The following is an 18923-nucleotide window of genomic DNA, read 5'->3' on the forward strand; positions in this document are numbered from 1 at the left end:
CCGCAGCCAGGCCCTTGGCCCCATGTGGCACTGCGCTCCCTACCAGCCGTGCCTGGCGAGACCGGGCGGCTCCCTGGAAAGGTGAGCCTTTTCCATGTCAGAGTATATGACACCAAGTGAGCGGCGAGACCTGTGTGTTTCGTATTTTGGGGGGCGATCCCTAGGTAAAAAGTCCACACCATTGTCTCTGTCTGTGTGTCACAGCTGGCGTAACAAGGTGCCGGTGTGGGCCTATGGGTGGGGCCCACCTGGGCAGGGCCTAGGCACCTGCAGCCGCGCCCCCTCCCCCCCCACTGACTGTTCACTGTGGGCTGAGTGTGCAGCTGCTGTGACACCCCAACCGAGGCCACCCTTGGGGAGGTTCGGGGGTCACTGGTACACAAGCAGGACATTCATTGTCAAACGATAGCAGCACCGGAGTGTTCTGGGCCTCCCAGGTGCCTGGCCCAGTTAGAGGCACATTCCTTCGTAAAACTCACCAAAAGTCCTTGAAGGGTTCTTATCTTCTCCGTTTTGGAGACAATGTCACCCAGTCATTTCATCTGCAGCCCCAACCCCCACCCCCACTACCCCCTCTCCGGCGTTTTCTTGTTCTGACGAGGAAGTTTGCTCTTCCCTAAACTAGGCCGGAGCCAGGCTCATGCTTCGGACTTTTTAGAGTGGATGAAATGGGAGCTAGTGATCGCTTCCTTGAAGCTCTGAATTGTAAGAGGCGGCCTTCCTGCGCCGATCCTGCGAGTGCCAGGTGCTACAGAGCTCAGCGCTGAGTTCCAGGGAGTCCCTGAGTCCGGGCGGCCGTCTCTGCCCGGAACCGATGCTTCCCAGGCAGCCCCGTGTGTTAGTGAGGACCCGGATGCTGGGTACAGAGCAGGAGGCGCCACTGTACGAGGTCTGTCCCCGTGGGATAGACCACGGGGTGGTGGGGAGAGGCTCGTGCCCGTGGCTCGTCATCACACGGTGTGAGCAGTGGGCAGACAGGGATTCACAAAGAGCTCAGGTGGCGCGAGGACTGAGTGACCAGCGGGGCCTGGGGAAATCAGGAGGACGCCACACAGGAGGTGTCACCTAGACTGACTCAAGAGGGAGGGCTGGGTTCCCCCGTGCCTGGAGTGAAGGGCATTCCCGGCAGAAGACCTAGCCTAGAAAGACCCAGAGGCGTGAAGGGGCGTGGCGGGGGGGCGGGGACCGAGGCTTGGTGTGGACAAGCGTGGTCAGTGGTGGGATTTGGTGGGAGATGAACTTAGCGTAAGTCAAGGGCTGCGTGGGGAAGTGTTCTGGGACCGCAGCCTGGGGAGTGTGGATGGAAGTCTGGGAGTGAGGAAAAGCCATTAGGGCAGAGTGGCTCTGCGTTTTTTCCTGAGGGCTGGGACAGTGAGCCGGGGCCCCTGTGGAGGACATGTCCCGCTTGGTGGCAAGGAGAAGCTACAGTTACGGAGATCTGCTGGGCACTGGCCTATAGTGTCCACGCTGGAAGTAACAGGGAGATGTCACCTAAGGCTAAAGCATCAAATGAAGGAAAGAGATATTAATTCTGAAATCGATTTCTGAGGCCAAACGATCAGGACTTCTCAATTGATCGGTGGTCAAGGCTGGTGGTCAAGGCGGATTTATCCATCTGTAAATATCACACTGTTGTGTCCTTTCTTCTGTCCTGTGGCGAGCATCTCCCGGTTCAGATTCAGCTTCTCGTTCTCCCCACATTCCCTTCCTCTGCAGAAATCAGGAGAGCCCCACTGAAAAGTCGAGTACCAGCCCCCAAAGCCTCAAATCCATTAATGTTCTGAGTTGCAGGTGGGTGAGGGACTCTTGTAGGCAATGTCCCCTTAAGACAGCAGCGTGCCCCTCAAAAGTTGCAGTCCCCCACCATGGGTGCTGGTTATGGGACTGTTGGAAGGGGTTAATTCTTTTTGTTTTTAAAACTTCTTTTTTCTTAAAGTTTTTATTTATTTGTCAGAGAGAGAGAACACAAGCAGGGGGAGTGGCAGGCAGAGGGAGAAGCAGGCTCCCCACTGAGTAAGGAGCCGGATGCAGGACTCGACCCCAGGACCCCGGGACCGTGACCTGAGCTGAAGGCAGACCCTTAACTGACTGAGCCACCCAGGCATCCTGGGGTTAATTCTTTTAAAAGTGATGTGGCAGTTTGTACAAAAACTAATGCCTTGAGTGTGTAGATTCTCTTCTAACTGACCCTCTGAAAATGACACATAATTTGGTTCCTGTTTGTGTGGTGGCTCACCTTCTAAATACATCACGGGTCGGGAATGGTCTCCGACACTGAGAACTAGCCTGTGAACAGCTCTGCGCGGTCAGATTCTCGTCCTGTTCGATTCTGCAGGACTCCTTCGGCAGACGTTCTGGCCGTTCCCTTCTCCTGGGCACAGGAAATAAAATTCAAAGAGGCAGAGACTATGTAGCTGGCTTAGTGTTTCCGAATGCGCGACAGAGCCCTGTCGCAAATGGGCTGTTCCGGTTTCAAGTCCTGTGCCCTTTCTGCTTTATCATCCTGCCCTCCCCCTGCCCTGCCTGTGGCAAAAAAATAGTTCAAAAAAAAAGTCCTTTGGCCCTCATGATATCGGTGGTTTATTCCTTATTTTTACTTCGCGCTGGCTTAGCGGTGTGACCTCCCTTGGACTTGGACCAGACCGCTCGCTAGATGAGGCCTCTGTAACAAGCGACCCCAGGTCTCAGTGGCCTGTGGCAACAAAAGACCACTTCTCGCCCATGTGACATATTAGCTGTGGGCAGCCGTGATGGCCATGGGACCATGTGTGGTCTTCGTCCACAGAGTCCGGTAAGAGAAGCGGCCCCCGTCAGGTCGCGCTGGCCCCACAGCAGAAGACAAGAGCGCAGCGCGTGAACCACGTGATCGCTTTTAACAGAGTCTCTGGCGTGGCACGTGGCACTGTTGCTTGCGTCACATTGGCCAAAGCGGCCCCCGCGGTCACACCTGCCATCAGTGGGGTGTGGAGAGCACCCGCACATGCAAGGTGCTGGTCCCCCACCAGTCACGTGGCAGTGACAGAGGTGTGCAGTCCGCCCCATGGGGCAGGTGGACGGTGACGGGCAGCGACAGCTCGAGATTGCACACGACTCCCAGGGCCGCAGAGCATGGTTCTGTCGATACGGCTGGGCACCTGCTCTGCCTTCACGATCTCTGGGGTTGCACCAGTGACGTCGTGAACTCGTCTCCAGACCTGGCCTCTGAGTGTGTTGTGTGCTACTGTGAACACCTGTGGGTTGTCTCCAGTTTCTAAAGCAGGGTTTTTGGTTTGGTTTGGTATGGTTTGGGGATTTTTTTTGTTGGTTTTTTTGGGGGAGGGTGTTGTTGGTTGGGGTTTTTTTTGGATTTTTTGCTCATAAAGATTTTACTTTTAGGCCATCTCTGCACCCAATGTGGGGTTCAGACTTAACAACCCCAAGATCAAGAATCACATGGTCCACCGACTAAGCCAGCCAGGCACCCCAATTGTTTCAGATTTAGAATAAACTACCTTTCTCTATCCATTTTTTTAAGATTTTTTTTTTTTTTTAAATTTGTGAGACAGACCGTGAGAGAGAGCGTGAAAGGGAGAAGGTCAGAGGGAGAGAAGCAGACTCCCCGCTGAGCAGGGAGCCTGCCGTGGGGCTCGATCCCAGGACTCCGAGATCATGACCTGAGCCGGAGGCAGTTGCTTAACCAACCGAGCCACCCAGGCGCCCTTCTCTATCTATTTTAATTCTCTGTGCAGAAAAGCCAAACTCAGCATGGCAGAGATGGTGTTGCTGGGAGGGTCACTGTTGGGTCCGGGAGACTGGAGAGCAGCCACCCGGCTTCCTGCTTGGGCGGGGGGGGGGGGGCGCCCAGCTCGCTGCCGGGGGGGGCTGGAGAGCGTGGTGGGGTGCGTGCAGAGGGGGAAGATGCTTCTGGTGTGCTCAGAGGGGGGAGATGCTTCTGGTGTGCTCGCTCCAGCCAAGGGGCTGTCATCACGTCATCGCGGGAACTGTACTTCCCAAAGAGCTCTTGACATATTAAGCATTTTCATAAAGACTTAAAACTGGATCCCTTAACCACCGGCTCACTTCCGCAGGTAAAACCTGATGGATTGAGGCAAATTGTCCCGCCCGCATATGAGAAGGTAGTAAGCGCCTCCTGCGTGCTGTTGGGGAGGAAAGGCGGTGGAGACAGAAAGCATATCGTGGGCTTTCAGGGAGCCCCACCCGCAGTACTAGAACCCCAGAATGATCCCAGGGGACAATGGGAGTGTCCCGCAGGCAGGCGGTGGCTGGCAGATGGGTCAGCTGAGCCTCAAGGATGGGAGGAACATTCCAAGGAGGCGCCTTCCGGGCTGCGGGGAGATTGCTCTCCTCCGCAGGGAACAGGGAGTAACCGGGCGTGGCAGGAGATGAGGCTGGTCCCTGGAGCAGAACAGGTTTTCCCTGCGGCCCGGGCCAGCGTGTGCCCAGAGCTTCCCTCTGCCCCAGTGCCGCCACCTGTGCCCTTGCCCTTGCTCACCGTGGCTTTAAGGGCGTGGGGATGGGGGCAGACTCTCTACCTCCGGCTGTCTTTGCACATGAAGTCGTCGGAGTGTCTAGCCCGGATTCTGCTTCAGACCATCTGCGCCTTAAGGCCACTTCTCAGGGCCACCAGGTGGAGACCAGGGGCACCTGCCACAGACTGGGTGTAGTCGCAGACGGGATAGCCACGCCCCGTTCTCCGTGCTCTGACTGCGTGGACCCGTCCAGGAAAGCTGCTGAAGGTGACAAAGTCACTGTCAGGTAGCTAGTCCTTCCATGAGCGCCTTAGCCATGTGACCTCCTCTACCTGCCCGGCCCTGGGAGGTGGGTGCCATTACCCCCCTGTACAGATCAGGCCGGCCCCCCAAGCTCCAGGCTCAGAGAGCCCTGCCAGCCAAGGGACCCGGACACCCAGGTCCCCTTGGAGCATGGGTAGGTCTTCCGCAGGGCAGTCAAGGAAGCAGGAGCACGAGATAGCAAGTCCCCAGCCGTGGTGTGGGGAAGCCACCCCGGGAAGCACGGAGCTGGGACAGGGAGAGGATTGACCAGATCCTCTCTGGGGCCCAGTCCTGGCTGAGGGTTGCCGCCCGTAGGGGTGTCTGAAGAGTGTGTGAGAGTAGAAAGTCTCAGAATACCCCGAATCCACAAATCTTACCAGATTCGGAAATCGTATAAGAGGCCTGGGTCGGGGACCTCGTCGAGCAGAAACTCAGCCACACGTGGAGTACTCATCACCTCTTAAGAAACCTCATTGTCGTGGGGGCACCTGGTGTCTCAGTCGCTAAGCGTCTGCCTTTGGCTCAGGTCATGACCCCGGGGTCCTGGGATCGAGCCCCACATCGGGCTCCGGGCTCAGCGAGCCTGCCGCTCCCCCTATAGATAAATAAAATCTTAAAAGAATCCTCGTCGTCCAGTGGCTTCATGAATTAATGAAGCTCGTTGGCCTGACCTTGTTCTCTCGGGACTGGCTTTGAATTATCCTGCATTTGTCGCAAGGGGACAGGCAGGAAGGGAACCCAGCATCACGGCCCCTATGTTAGCCTGTCAGTTGCTGCGACCAAGTAACCCACGACTGAGCCGTGTAAACAACACGCATTGATTTATTACGGTTCTGGGGCCTAGAAGGCCAAGATCAAGGCCTAAGCAGTGTCGGTTCCTTCTGAGGCTGTGAGGGAGAATCTGCCGCAGGCCTTTCTCCTGGCTTCTGGTTTGCTGGTGTTCCTTAGTTTTTAGAGGTACCGCTCTAGTCTCTGCCTTCATGTTCACGTGGGGTCCACCCTGGGGGTTTGACTATGTCTGGGTTCAGTGTTCCCCTTTCAGTAAGGACAGGGTCATAATGGATCAGGACCCACTCGAACAACGTCATCTTAACTTGCTTCCCTGCAGAGGCCTTATTTGCACATAACGTTCCGTTGATAGGTGCTGGGGACCAGGACTTCAGTCTCTTTTCAGGGAGCACGGTTCAACCCATAAGTTGAACTGTCCCCAAGTGTGCTGGGTAACTCCTGCGCCCTGCCTGTCAACAGCCCCCATGGGAGAGACGGGGTCCTTCCGGAGCCCATCCTTTGTCCACTACTGAGGAGGCCGCGACCCTTTGCACTCTTGGTCAGAGGAAAGCCCCCAGGAAAGCCAGGGACCCTCCCGGCACGGGTCTGAGCTGAGCAGAGAAGCTTCTGTCGGTGCCTGGAGTCACAAAGAGTAGCCAAAGCATCCGATCTGGGGCCTGGGCAGAAACTCCCTCCCCGTGAGTCCATTGCTCTCCAGAGGGAGCAGAAAGACCCAGAGCGCAGGGAGTGTGCCAGACGTCCGCAGACGGAACTCCAAGTGCACTTTCACTCAAAGCATCTACACGTGGGGAGTTGAGATACAAATGAAATACTACTATTAAGACATTTTCCAAATTTTGTAGTAGATACTGGAGAATATTCACACGTTATGATCGCACAGTCCGGAATTTTACATGTGCCTTAATTTGAGGTGCAGACATTGCTAACAGCTTTATTGAGATGTAATTCTCATAGCATCATTCACCCTTAGGAAGTCTGCAGCCCATTGATTCTCAGCCTAGTCAGAAAGTTGTGTGACTGTTAGCGCAGTCCACTGCAGAACGTCTCATCGCCCCACAAAGCAACACAGCACCCCTAAGCTGTCCTCCAAACCCGCCATCTTCTCCAGCCCCAGACAGCCGCTAACCTACTTCCTCTCTGTAGTTTGCCTGTGTGACTACATTTCATTCAACTCTTTTATATTTTTTTTAAACCAAAAAAAAAAAAAGTGAAGGGAGCTAGAAACGAGACAGAGGGTGACTTCTACTGGAGAGTGACAGAATTCAAATTTTTATTTTCCTCTCTCTCTCTCTTTTTTTTTTTTTTTTAATATTTTTCTAATTATACAGTGAGCCCTTTTGCTAATACTCAGGGCCGGGGTGGTGGGGGGGGGATACCATTTTATTGTAAAAATAAAGCAAGAACTGTCTTGTCATTTTTAAGTCATCCTTGGGGATTATTCTGGACACTTCCACGGCACCTAAAGAAAATCACTGTCTTATTTTATGGGAGGAAAATGTATCTGAGTTCCAAGCAACTGACTTCAAAGGGAATTTTGGAGCGTGGCTGGCTGGGACTGGCAATGCTGGTTATCTCTGCCCTGGGTTTCCTGAGACCCGAGTCCTGCTCCCCAGCGTCTTCCTAGCCCTCATCAGGTGGCCTCTCTCGGCCCTGAACAAATTGTTGGTTGGCTCCCGCGAGGGACCCTATAATTAAGTCACATCCTCTTGCCTCTTTAATAACATTGGAGGCAGAGCGTATAATTCTGCGAGGGGACAGAAGGAATATGTAATTTAGTGTCCTTTTCCTGAGCCAGTATGAAGTCGGTACATGTAGCATCTTGAATGTTTCAGGTATGAAAAGTGATCGGATGTTTCAACAAGTATGTTACGTGAGCAGAATACGTACCGAGTTCATAGCAAGCAAGGGCTCTTTGGATGTGTGTCTGGCACACTTAGGGAGTGTCACGTGTCCCCTTTCGTTGATGAAGAGATGTTCCACTGGCCCGGCTGGGTGGGTTCATCAGTCCTGGCCACCGTCACGAGCCTGGTGCCTCAGCTAGAGACCTGGGGGCTGTCCTTGACTTGTCTGGTTCTTCTGTGCCTCCTGTCAGCTCGGTTTGACCCCCTTTGAGCGTCACCTCCTATGTGCACCGCGGGCCTTTCGTGGTCTGAGCCCTGCTCCCCTGCCCGGTCGCATCAGCCGAGTATCCCCATTCACATCCCAGCACACCCCCACATTCCATGGTGTCGGGGTGTGTTGTAACAGCCCCATGGTGGGGTCTCACCCTGGATCCCATGGATGGAACACAAGAGGACCTGTGAGTATCCTAAGGAGAATACATCACTGTGCATGTGTGTTTTTAGAAGCAGGGCCCTTGGCCTTCATAAGATCCTTAACCGGGACCTGTGAGCCCCCAGACTGAAGGGTTTGTCTCTGGGTGTTCGAATGTGCAATGTCTCTCCTTCCCACCTGGCTGAACTCCTCCTGCAGTTTCTGCTTAAATGTCACCCACTTTCCTGCTTGGTGGCTCTTTCTCGGGGTCCCCATGGCTCTGCTCTTCTCAAGTAGGATTTAGCCCCCTGTTTGCATACCTCTTCCCCCTGCTGGACCGCGGCTCCTGGGGCTTGGAGCAGGCGTACGGCCAACTCTTGGTAAACACTCACAGAGTAAGGACAGCAACCGTTTTCTCATCTGGTCACACGTGGCTGCACAGCCCTGTTTCTGCCCCGCCACCCTCACCAGCTGGGCCCACGGGGATTGTCGCCCCTTCGTGTGTTTGCCACCATCTTCCCCGAGGGGAAGGCCCGACTGCCTGGCATTTTCATGAAGAAACCAGACTTCTCTCTGCCCTGGGAACTCTCTAGATGCGTGATGATTTCTCAATGACCTCTTGACAAATTTTGAGCTCATTGTTTTTCTTTTCTTTCTTTTGTCACCTTTCAGATTGATGCACTGAGTAAAAGAAGCAAAGAAGCCGAGGCAGCCTTCTTGAATGTCTACAAAAGATTGATCGACGTTCCAGGTAAGCCCGCGCCCTTCCAGAAGCCGCCAGTGGGCGTTGTGTGTTGGTGCGTTGGTGGGTCTCGGGCTTATTCTTCTCAGCTTCCCTAAGGGAATTAGACCAGCAATGGCAGCTCCCCAGGAAGCTGGGAATTCTGGGAATATGGATTCTCGAAAACCCAAGCTTCGGATGGGTATGGAAATCAGATGTGCATCTGCTGAAGTTAACCATGTAACTTCCAGTTGATGCCTTTGTAAGTGCAGAAACTCAAACCTATAGGGCTCCCTTTAGCCTCGGTATGCAGTGCTGTGCATTCAGAGAAGAAACAGAACCCAAGCCTGTGCCAGGCAGACATCGTGAACGTTCACGCTTCTGGACTGACCGATTCCACCTTCGGGAATGGCCCTGATAGGGCCCCTGGAGCGCCTCCTCCCTCCCAGGTCATCCAGGGAATTAGCATCCTCTGGCCAAGTCTTTCACTTAAGTTCTAGCCAAGGGCAAGAGGTAGCCTGTTTGGGACATAGGTGGGTGGTTTCTTCTTGTAAAGGAACTAAAGAGTTAACGTTTTAATCATGCTTGCTGGACATTCAGAGAGGGAATGGCTTTCCATTCGTTATTTTAGAAAAGTGAGGCAGAATTCAGAGCACCTTGACCCACTGGCCCCACTGGTCGTCTTTTCCCGGGTGTCCCATCACCTAGAAACCATGGGCAGGTGATGGACACGATCACATGGGTCCCAGCTCAGTCTTGGAAAGACTCAGATCAGAAAATCAGGAAAGTAGTGCGAACGTCCTCCTCTACAGACCAAGGAAGCCAAATTACCAGCAGTTGGAAGTGCTCACTTACTCTTAGTAATCCTCTGAGCATTACCGACATTACTAGAGCTGCTTTTAACAAAGCAGAGCAGAAGTAGACCTCCTTGGTGTCTGTACTTGAATTCCAGTTCGGATTCACTAGGCTCGGCTGTCCCCTCTGGGAGTGGGAGTTAATAGAGGCCAAGCCAAGCAAGGGGTGGTGGAAAGCACTCTGGACACTCTGGACAGAGAGGAGCGATACAGATTCTCCCGCCAGGGCCTGTTGTGAGGTCTTGGTTACATTCCTTTTCTTCTCTGGCCCTCAGCTTTCTCATCTGGAAAATGGAATAAGGTGGGGGAACAGCTTAGTGATGAGAATGGTTTTCTTTCTTCTAACCTTTCACTGTTTGGGGACCATCTCCAGCCCTTAGTTCCAAAGTGCAGCCTTTTGATTTTCTGCAAGAGTTTGTATCCACCTAGGGGTTTCCCGACCACCCTGGACAAGGCTTATGAGGAGGCTTCTTCAGGGTAACTGGATCATTTGGTGCCCGACGTGCACTATTTCTCAGAAATTGGCAGCTTGGTAGGCCTGCTTGCATTTTCTTTTTGCAAGTTTTGTGTGGATGACTTAGTTGAAAGGGGACAAGCTTGTTTTGCCTTTGCCAGAGACCCAGAGAGCCTTCAGCTGCTGTTTTCTAAATAACCTATGCTCTCTTTTTAAAAAGTCCATTTGTCCTTGGGTCTTCCTTTAGTGAACTTTCTCAGCCGGGCAATCCCTTCAGCAAGTTCCTGGCTTTCTCGTTTTGCAGTTAGTCTCCATCTAAATTTCTCATAGAGGCAGTTTTAAATCAACTCTCCTCTTTGCCTGAGCAGGCCTCATTTATAGACCTATAATTTTTATAGAATCTCGAGTATAACGCGGGTAGCTGTTCTTTTTTTGTTGCTTAATATCGTACCATCAGCATTTTTCCCATATTGGTGATATTCTTCATAATTACATTTCTGGCTGGAGAATTCAAGTTGGCAGTTTCGGGGTAAGGCGGTGGGAGCAAATGACGTTTGATGTTTTCTGTTAAGAGTAAAAGTCGATCAAAGTACATCCGCGTGCCCTGTAAGATCGCTTTCACGCACTTCCTAGGTATTTCTTTCTTACAAATGCTGGGGTCTGACACATCCAGCAAGTTCTTTGCAAAGCAGGAATGGAGCTTGGAGCCCTCCACCTGGGTTTTGAAGTCTGCTTATTGCTCAGATGAAGTAATCCTGTGGCTGAGCCTTACAGGAAGGGCCTGGGCAACAGCCTCGCATTTACTGACAGGCAGGCAGGTGGGGGGAGTCTGGGGTTTCACTGTCTGTGTGCTTTCGGCCGCAGTCCACCTGAACCCAGAAACATCAGTGTGGGGGTGGAGAGAGTGTTAAATTCTGGTCTTAAGAAAACAGCAACTCACGCGACATCGGAAAAGTCAGGACAGCTGTCGGGAATAATGGGGTGGGTATTTCAGCTGTGCGTCCTATGGCCGAGCTCCAGGAGCCTGGGAAGAGCCGACAGCTGGCTCCGGGGAGAGGCGGAGACAAAGCGCCAGCGACTAAGGAGGCTGGCCCAGAAATCTGACAGAACCAACCCCCCACCCCCCATTCCCCATCCAAACATTTTTTTCTTTAGAGATTTAACTTATTTATTTGTGAAAGAGAGAGAGAGTTAGCAGGAAGAGGAGCAAAGGGGAAGAAGGAATGTCCGGCAGGCTCCGTGCTGAACGTGGAGCCTGATGGGGGGCATGACCTTATGACCCTGAGATGATGACCTGAGCGGAAGCCAAGAGGCACTAGGTCCACCGACTGAGCCACCCAGGCACACCCTCTCTCCCCACCCCCGCACCCCACGATGCGGAAATTTTATTTGTGTCTTTTCTTATTTCGTGCATGCTGGTCCTACTGAGGAACAGCTTTGCGTTGTCACTCTGTGCCCAGGGCTTGGAGCAGGGCCTGGCGTACAGCAGGTGTGATACGTGGTGTGCCCCAAGGTGTGGTGCCATCCCAGAGCCACCCGGGAGTCCTCAGCAACAGAACTCACCTAGGGGCACTCTAGTGGCTCTTAGAGCTCCATCCCAGCTCAGTTCTGAGTCCTCTGAGTGTCTGCTTACGTAGCCGGTAGCTCCTGGGCATGCCCCCCGAATGACTGACGGGCGCCCTGAAACCACCCAGTGTGTCCGGAGGAAACCAGCTCCTCGCTCTGCGTCTCTCAGCAACCAGCACCGCCTTCAACCCAGCTGCTCACACGAGAGCACGGCGTCACCACGTCCTGGCCATTCTGCCTCCAGAATGTTCTCTATTCCATCCACTTCTCTCCACCCCCGCTTCTGCTCTCCGCTTCATAGTTCAGGCCACCCCCTCGTGTCTACCGCCTCTCAAAGTGAGTCTCCAGGCTTGTAGGAATGGCTTATCCTTCACCCCACAGGCAGGCCAGGCCCCATCACAGCGGATACCTTATTCCTCCAGATGAACCTGAGACCCTCCTACGGGACCTCCCAGGTCTGGCTTAGCCCTTCTCACTCACACGCACACACACACACACGCCCATCCGGCACCCTGCGTTTGCCCCCGTTACAACTCCTGGCACTCCGCTGTTTTTCCTTTCTGGCCCGGCAGGGAGACGGGGATGGGGTCTTGTCCCTCGTCATTTTCCTACCGTCTCCCCCAGTGCCTGCCGCGTCGCGGAAACTCCATAAACATTGGTCGAATGAGTCAGCGAAAGACACACCATTTCTTGCTGAGCCCGTGCAGTCTGCCGTTGTTCGCAGCAGACCACGCTCCCGAGGCTGACAGTGGCTCCCGGGGCCACTCTGGGGGGAGAAGAAACACTGGGCCTGTGGCTCTTCCGTTTTACATCTTCCACGCCCCAAATCCCAAGCGATGGCCCTTCTCTTCGCCCAAGCACCTTCGTCTTCAAGACACTGAATAAACGTTTAGATACATAATTGTCCTGATGAGTCCCCCAAACAGTTGAAATAGGTAAGACTCTCCCCAAATTTAGCACCTTCCTCATTTGCCTTCAGACTGTTCTTCATTCCGTGGTCCATTTTGAGGGCATCTTAAGATGCTTTTTATCGGAAATACCCTGCTAACTTTGGCCAAAACACGCCCTCTTTCCGCACTGCTGCGACGCCTCCCTCCCTGGGGTGAGTTGGTGAGCGCCTCGGAAGCTGTCCCTTCCCTGGGTCGCAGGAACCACGCTGAGCCCCAGGGGTGGAGTCAGGAGCGAATCAGCCAGATGGCTTCTTGTTTCCATGGACTTCGGAGGGCTGGGGAATGTGGGCATTAAAAGCAACCACACACATAGCAATTAAAGTGTAGGTATGACAAGTATTTGGGAGGTAACGCCCACCAGGCCTGGAGTGGAGCTCGGTGAGGGCGGGGCAGGGTCCCAGGCAGCCGCCCTGGGCAGTGACAAGAGGGGCCAAGGACCATGTCATCTAAACAGAAACACTGTCCCCAGTCAAGGGGCCGCTGCTCACAGGCCCCAGTAAGGGGTGCACGCCCTCGTGGTCACCTCGCCGGGGAGGCAGGCAGGAGCCTGGTCGGGGATGGGACGGACTCTGGGCTTCATCTCACAGGCAGAAACTGGGGACGGCTTGTGAGCAGGGAAATGACACTCCTGATTGCAGTTGGGACAACAGATCGGAAAGGTGCCCAAGGGGACATGGGGAGGGAGAGATGAGGTCACTTGGTTTCGGGTGGCGGGAGTAAAATTAGAGGCAAATGCATGGATTTTGCCTGCACGAAGGAGGTAGGGGGATGATTGAGGAAGGTGACGGGGCCAGCCCTCACCAGGACGCGGTGGGGTGTCGGGGCTTGCTTATACATGGTTTCCTCTGGCTTATTAATGAAAAGGAAGGCCAGCAGGGGCAGCTGGGGGCTCGGTCGGTTAGGCGTCGTCCAGCTCTTGATTTTGGCTCCAGTCATGATGTCAGGGTCGTGAGATCGGCATCGGGTTCCACGCTCAGCGGACAGTCTGCTCGCGATTCTCTCTCTCTCCCTCTGTCCCCCTACCCCCTTTCTCTCTAAAATCAGTCAGTCAGTCTTAAAGGGAAGACCAATAGACAGTTGGCAGGATGAGCCTCTCTTCCCGACTGCTAGTATCGTCTCTAATCATTGTTCTAATTGAAAGTGGTCTTTGCCTTTATTGTCAATGAGAGCGGTTTTACCTTTCGATTCATAAATAAGTCAGGATTTTACTACGTTTGTCAAGATGGCTTCATCTGTCAGTTTCATCACAGACGTGTTTTATATCATACTCTTCACGGTCAGCCTATAGGGGTAGCTTCAACTTGGACGTATTTACGGTTTTTTTTTTTCTTTTAATACACCTCTGATTGAGATTTGTATTTATTACAAATGAGCTGAGCTCATGAAGACGTCACAGCCATCTGCCAACAACAGGACTTGGTAAGGAGACCTGGGCGAGGCGCCCCCAGAGGGGGAGTCCCTCCGCGGCCGGTTCACTCAGGAGGCCAGCGTCCCCCTGCATGGGTGGGCATGTGTTTGTGGGTGGGCATGTGTTTGTGGGTGAGAGCCAAGTTCACTGAATATCCATCAACAGCAGTGACCCTGAGTGTGCGAGAGAAGGTTTGAGGCGTGCTGTTTCTGAAGTCCTAAAACACATTCCCTTGGCCAGCACTTCCTGGCGGTGCGTTTTGTGCCAAGCCCTAGAGCACGTAAGGCACAAACGGGATGGAGCCTTGACCCTCGCCTGCCTCTGGCTGGTTCCTTTCTGCCTGATGGGAGACTGCCCATTCTTTGAGAAAATACTTCCACAATTAAACAGGCTAAACAGGCAGCCTCCATCCCTGACTGCAGTGGAAAGAAAAATAAATGGTTCCGCTCTTAAAGTGTGATCCTCGCCCATAGCTGGAAATATTCTAGAACGACCTCTCCAGAAGGCTCTTGCAGAGCTGGACTGGTGCCGTATCTTGAGCCAGAGTTACGGTGTGCGTGATCTGCCCGGAATCAACCTGGCGTGGGTGACTTGCTCTTGCTTCTTGGTACTTTTCAGATTATTTCCCCCCCCACAATGAGCATGTATTTAATCTCTATAGTCGGGGGGAAAGCAGAAATCAGAACAATCACATCTTCATCTCTGAATTGCCCTTATTAATAGAAAACAGCTCAGAATTGAAGCACTAGGCGGTGGAGTGTTTGTAAGGCACCAATTTGTGTAAAACACAACTGTGACTTCTCCGTCTCAGAAACATCTTGGCAACAGGGTCTTTTTGAAGTTTAGAAAACGGAGAGACGAGACCAGGGGGTCAGCTCCCGCCTGTACATGGGGGGCCCAGAGGCTTTCCGCACTGGAGACTAGATTCACCATAAGAACCTCTGTCTGCAAGTTCCCGTCGCCGCCGTGCCTCTGTCCGCACCGCCCCCCCTCAACCCCCAACAGAGAATCATCTGTCACTCCTTGCTAAGATGTGGTTTAGGTCCTACAGACACAAACCCTTCAAACACAAAGGCAGTGCCTGGAAGGGTTTATTTTAAGATTTAAATCTGAGGAAGCACATTACCAGCGATATAAAATATTCATTGGCTCATGAAACACTGCTAGAACTCCATGTTTCACGAGTGCCTGCCCTCCCTTGATTTCCATGGAGTAACTGGCCTGCAGGTGTGAGCCGAGGTGTTGGTCTGCAGAAGTCTTGAAGGAGAGTGGGCAAAGAGAGGCCCCTCGGTTTTCAGAACCCTCTCGAAAATGCCCCTGCTCCCAGGTGCTCCTCTGGGAGGCTGTAATTTGCATTCGGGAAAACCTGCCCTGGTAAATATCCCCGGCCGCCTAGCGTTTGAGGATCCAGAAATAAAGTAGAACGTCACCGTTTTTGAGAACTGCTTTTTAATGCGCCTCCGTAAGAAGACAATAATCGTCTGGGCCTTTGAACCTGACACGCCAGGTTCGAGGGAGGACACACCATCATTTAAAATTGGAAAATACCGTGACATCCATCTTTCCTCCTTCCCCGCCTGCCCCTGACCAAGGATCCCGATGGCAAGACTTTGGAAAAAAAGAAACGGTATCTGAGGATCTAGTTAGAAACAGCCCTTGCTTCTCATACCAGCATTAAAAAGGACGCACTCCTTGGTGGCATTTTTTAAGACTGTAGGGATGTGGCCTCTCCTGCCTGATCCTGCAAGGCTGCTCCAGTCCGTGTTTTCCAGATCGCCTGGTGTTGGCAGCCAAGCCGGTGCCCAGGCCCCTCCAGAGAGAACTCTGTAACCTCGGGATCCCCTTTGCACATATGCAGTTTACCTTCCTAAAGCATTTTCATTCACACGCGAGAATCGAGCACCAGCCAGCACCCTGATGGGCAGAAGAGGAACCAGGACCAAGCCATGAAGGCTGCGGGTTGCAGATGCCCTCCTGTCTCTCCGCTGGCGCAGAGCTGGTCCCGAAGCAGCCTGGGTACCAGAGGCCAAGGGACAGTCACACTCTGCCCAGCCCTGGGGTCATCGTAAACCAGACAGGGAGATACTTCTCTACTGCTCTTGCCCAGCTTTACGCAGATTTGGGGCCCGATGAGCATCTTCATTTTGTGCACCGAAGGTTTGCTGGCCAAGGCATCGCTGCATGTTAAAGAAAGGCAGACGTGACAAGATGGGTTTCTGAGCGCCGACGGCCACGTCCGCGTGCCACCTCTCCTCCTCTGGGCTCTCCCTGCCGATCAGCTTCCCAGCCCCTCGACACAGTGCGGGGACTCACCAGCCGGGCCTTGGGGATCCTGGGCTCGCTCGCGCGGGGAGGTGTGTCGCCTCTTCCCCCCTTTGCCGTAACCGGGGTGGTCCTGGCACACTTGATAGCTAGACAGCTTTTCATCAGTTGCTCATCAGCATGCTAATTGCTGTATGACTAATTATGCCCTGAATTCCAGTTGATTTTCTTAATGAGACAGCTGGGTTAATTATGTAATCGTATGATTACATTAGCCTAGAGTGCCCCGGCGCAAAGGAGCGTCTGCTGCGCTGTGATGTCATCGCCGGGATGGCACTCACAAGGGGCACATTCACCCCCCTCCCCCCCAATGGTGGGGGACAACCCTGCTGCCCGCAGCCCTCTCTGTGCAGACGTGGGCTTGGTTTTGGCGAGATGGTTCTTGCCAGTCCTCGTGGTGTCTCTGGAGAGGCAGCTCACCAGAGCCTGTCCACACCCTCCCCAGCGCACCGGGGGGGCCCCCACGAATCAGAAGCCCTGCTTCCCAGCCTCGACCGTGCTCCATGAAGGCCAGAGGCGTCCTCCTTCTAGAACGTACCCCCCCCCATATTGAGTTTTTTCAGAGCGTGCCAGCACTCCCTTTACAGTGACACTGAGAATCCAAAACGAGAAGACCAGAGGATGTCAGTTCACTTCAAGTTTAAAGAACACAGACTAGCCCCTCTTCCCCATCCGTGTTCTGTTTCATACCTTGTTTCCACCCTGATCTCCGCACACCTCAGACCTCACTGAGAAAGTATATGGGATCAGAGGAGGGTGACATCTGCCAGCCACTGGCCAGCTCTCTACTCCCCATGAGAGCAAAACTCCAGAGTCAGTTATGCCTGCTGACCTTCCCCCCACACACACACCGCCCCCCACATGCTACACTCCTTCCCCGACACCACAACTGCCTCTTCCTTGCTGGGCTCCTAATGTGGGCAGTTCCCAGTCTCTGCCGAGCCTTTTTCTTTTCTGCTTTTACATTCTCTCCCTAAGTAACTTCCTGTGTGTTACCTTCCAGATGCCACCACCAACCTCATCCGAGCCACCATACCCTCTCGCCCCACTGGGCTCTCAACCTTTCCTGTCCCGTCTCCCGGCCGTCCTGTGCACGGCAGCTGGATGGGTCTAAGTCAGTGGTCTCCAAACTACTTTTGTTCGCGTCCCCCGAATCTTGACATCATACCCCTTGCCTATGCTTATGCATTCACTTTTTTAAATGACAGACATTTGTTAATTAGAGGAATGTAGCAAATACATTATAAATCATAAGGTGAAAATGGAATTAAAAGATGTGATGAAGAATAAAAACGACTTCAAATTTATATTTTCTCAGCAGTGCAAAAAACTTTGTGCTCTCCCCAAAATACCATATTTTAAAGTCAACTTAGTAGAGGCATGATTTGCAGACAGTAAAACGCACCAATCTCAAGTGTACAGCTTGATAGCGTGCCCACCCTCCCAGTCAAGACATGGAACCTTCCCATCGCCTCCAAAGTTCCCTCCTGATCCCAGACCCCAGCAACCACCGATCTGCTTTCTGTCGGTTTCAATCAGTTTCACTATTTCTGGCTGTTCCACATAAATGGAGACCTTGGCATGTTCTCGTTTGTGTCTGACTTCTTCGCCTCAAAGTGCTGTGTTGGGGATCCACCTCTGTCGTCATAGTCCTCTCCTTTTGCGGTGTGGAATGGTGTCCCACCGTGTGGGTAGTCCATCCACCTGCTGTCCATGCACCTGCTGATGGACACCCGTATGGTTTCCGGCGTGAGGGCTGCTGTGAGTAACTCTCTATAAGCATTCATCAGCAGCTGTTGTGTGGGCATACTTTTTAAATACCTAAGACTAGGGGCGCCTTTGTGGCTCCTTCACCTAAGCATATACCTTTGGCTCAAGTCGTACTCCTGGAGTCTGGGATCGAGCCCCACATCGGGCTCCCTGCTAAGTGGGGAGTCTGGAGTCCACTCCCTCTTCCTCTGCCTCTCTCCCTGCTCATGCTCACTCTGTCTCTCTCTCATAAATGATCAAAATCTTATAAATACGTAAGTACAAATACATACGTAACTACCTAGGACTGGAATTGCTGAGACACAGGGCAGGCATGCAGTTACAGGTGCAAGAAACTGCCAAGCTGTGTTCTTTCAAAGCAGTTGTGTTATCTTAACCCCCAGCAGGAAACCAGTGGGCGTTCCGGTTCCTCCATGTCCTCTCCATCCATTGGTGTTGTCAGTCTTTTCACTGCTAGACATTCCACGGAGAGTATAGCCTATATTGTTGTGATTTTAATTTGCATTTTCCTGATGACAGATGATGCTATTTTTTCATGCGCCTTTTGGTCATTCTTAGATCTTCGCTTATAAAGGGTTTAAAATCTTTTGCCCATTAAAAAAATGGATCGTCATATTACAGAGTTGCAAATAATTTATATATTCTAGACACAGGTCCTTTGTCAAATATATGCATTGCAAATATTTTCTCCTCATATGAGGATAAGGTTTTATTTTAATAAAGCCCAAGTTACTCTGATTATTATGGTCTGGGTTTCTTTTTTTTTTTTATGTTCTAAGAAATTATTGACTAGGCTCTATGTTTATTTTCTTGTGGTTTTCAGTGAAGTTATATAATTTTTATCTTTTACCTCTAGGCCGATAATACATTTTGAGTTAGTTTCTACGTGTGGTTTGAAATTAAGGTCAAGTTTCATTGAAAATTAATGGACAATATGTGTGTGAGATGTTGTCTAGATTCTCTTTTGTGTATATAATCTATGTATATAGACAGACATATATGCATCTATCTGTCTATATATATATATATATATATATATATATATATATATATATATATATATA

General features: G+C 52.3%; 1 protein-coding gene across 2 annotated transcripts in view; it reads left to right on the forward strand.

The window, feature by feature from the left end:
- The window catches only part of CUX1 (cut like homeobox 1), a 351017-nt gene that overhangs the window by 179567 nt on the left and 152527 nt on the right, over positions 1 to 18923 (forward strand). For both annotated transcript variants that reach the window (XM_059414613.1, XM_059414614.1), the window contains exon 4: positions 8487 to 8565. In XM_059414613.1, the coding sequence (XP_059270596.1) occupies positions 8487 to 8565 (79 nt within the window). The remainder of the gene's footprint in view (positions 1 to 8486; positions 8566 to 18923) is intronic.

The sequence above is a fragment of the Mustela nigripes genome, chromosome 11 (genome assembly GCF_022355385.1).
Source record: "Mustela nigripes isolate SB6536 chromosome 11, MUSNIG.SB6536, whole genome shotgun sequence".
Taxonomy (NCBI): Eukaryota; Metazoa; Chordata; class Mammalia; order Carnivora; family Mustelidae; genus Mustela; species Mustela nigripes.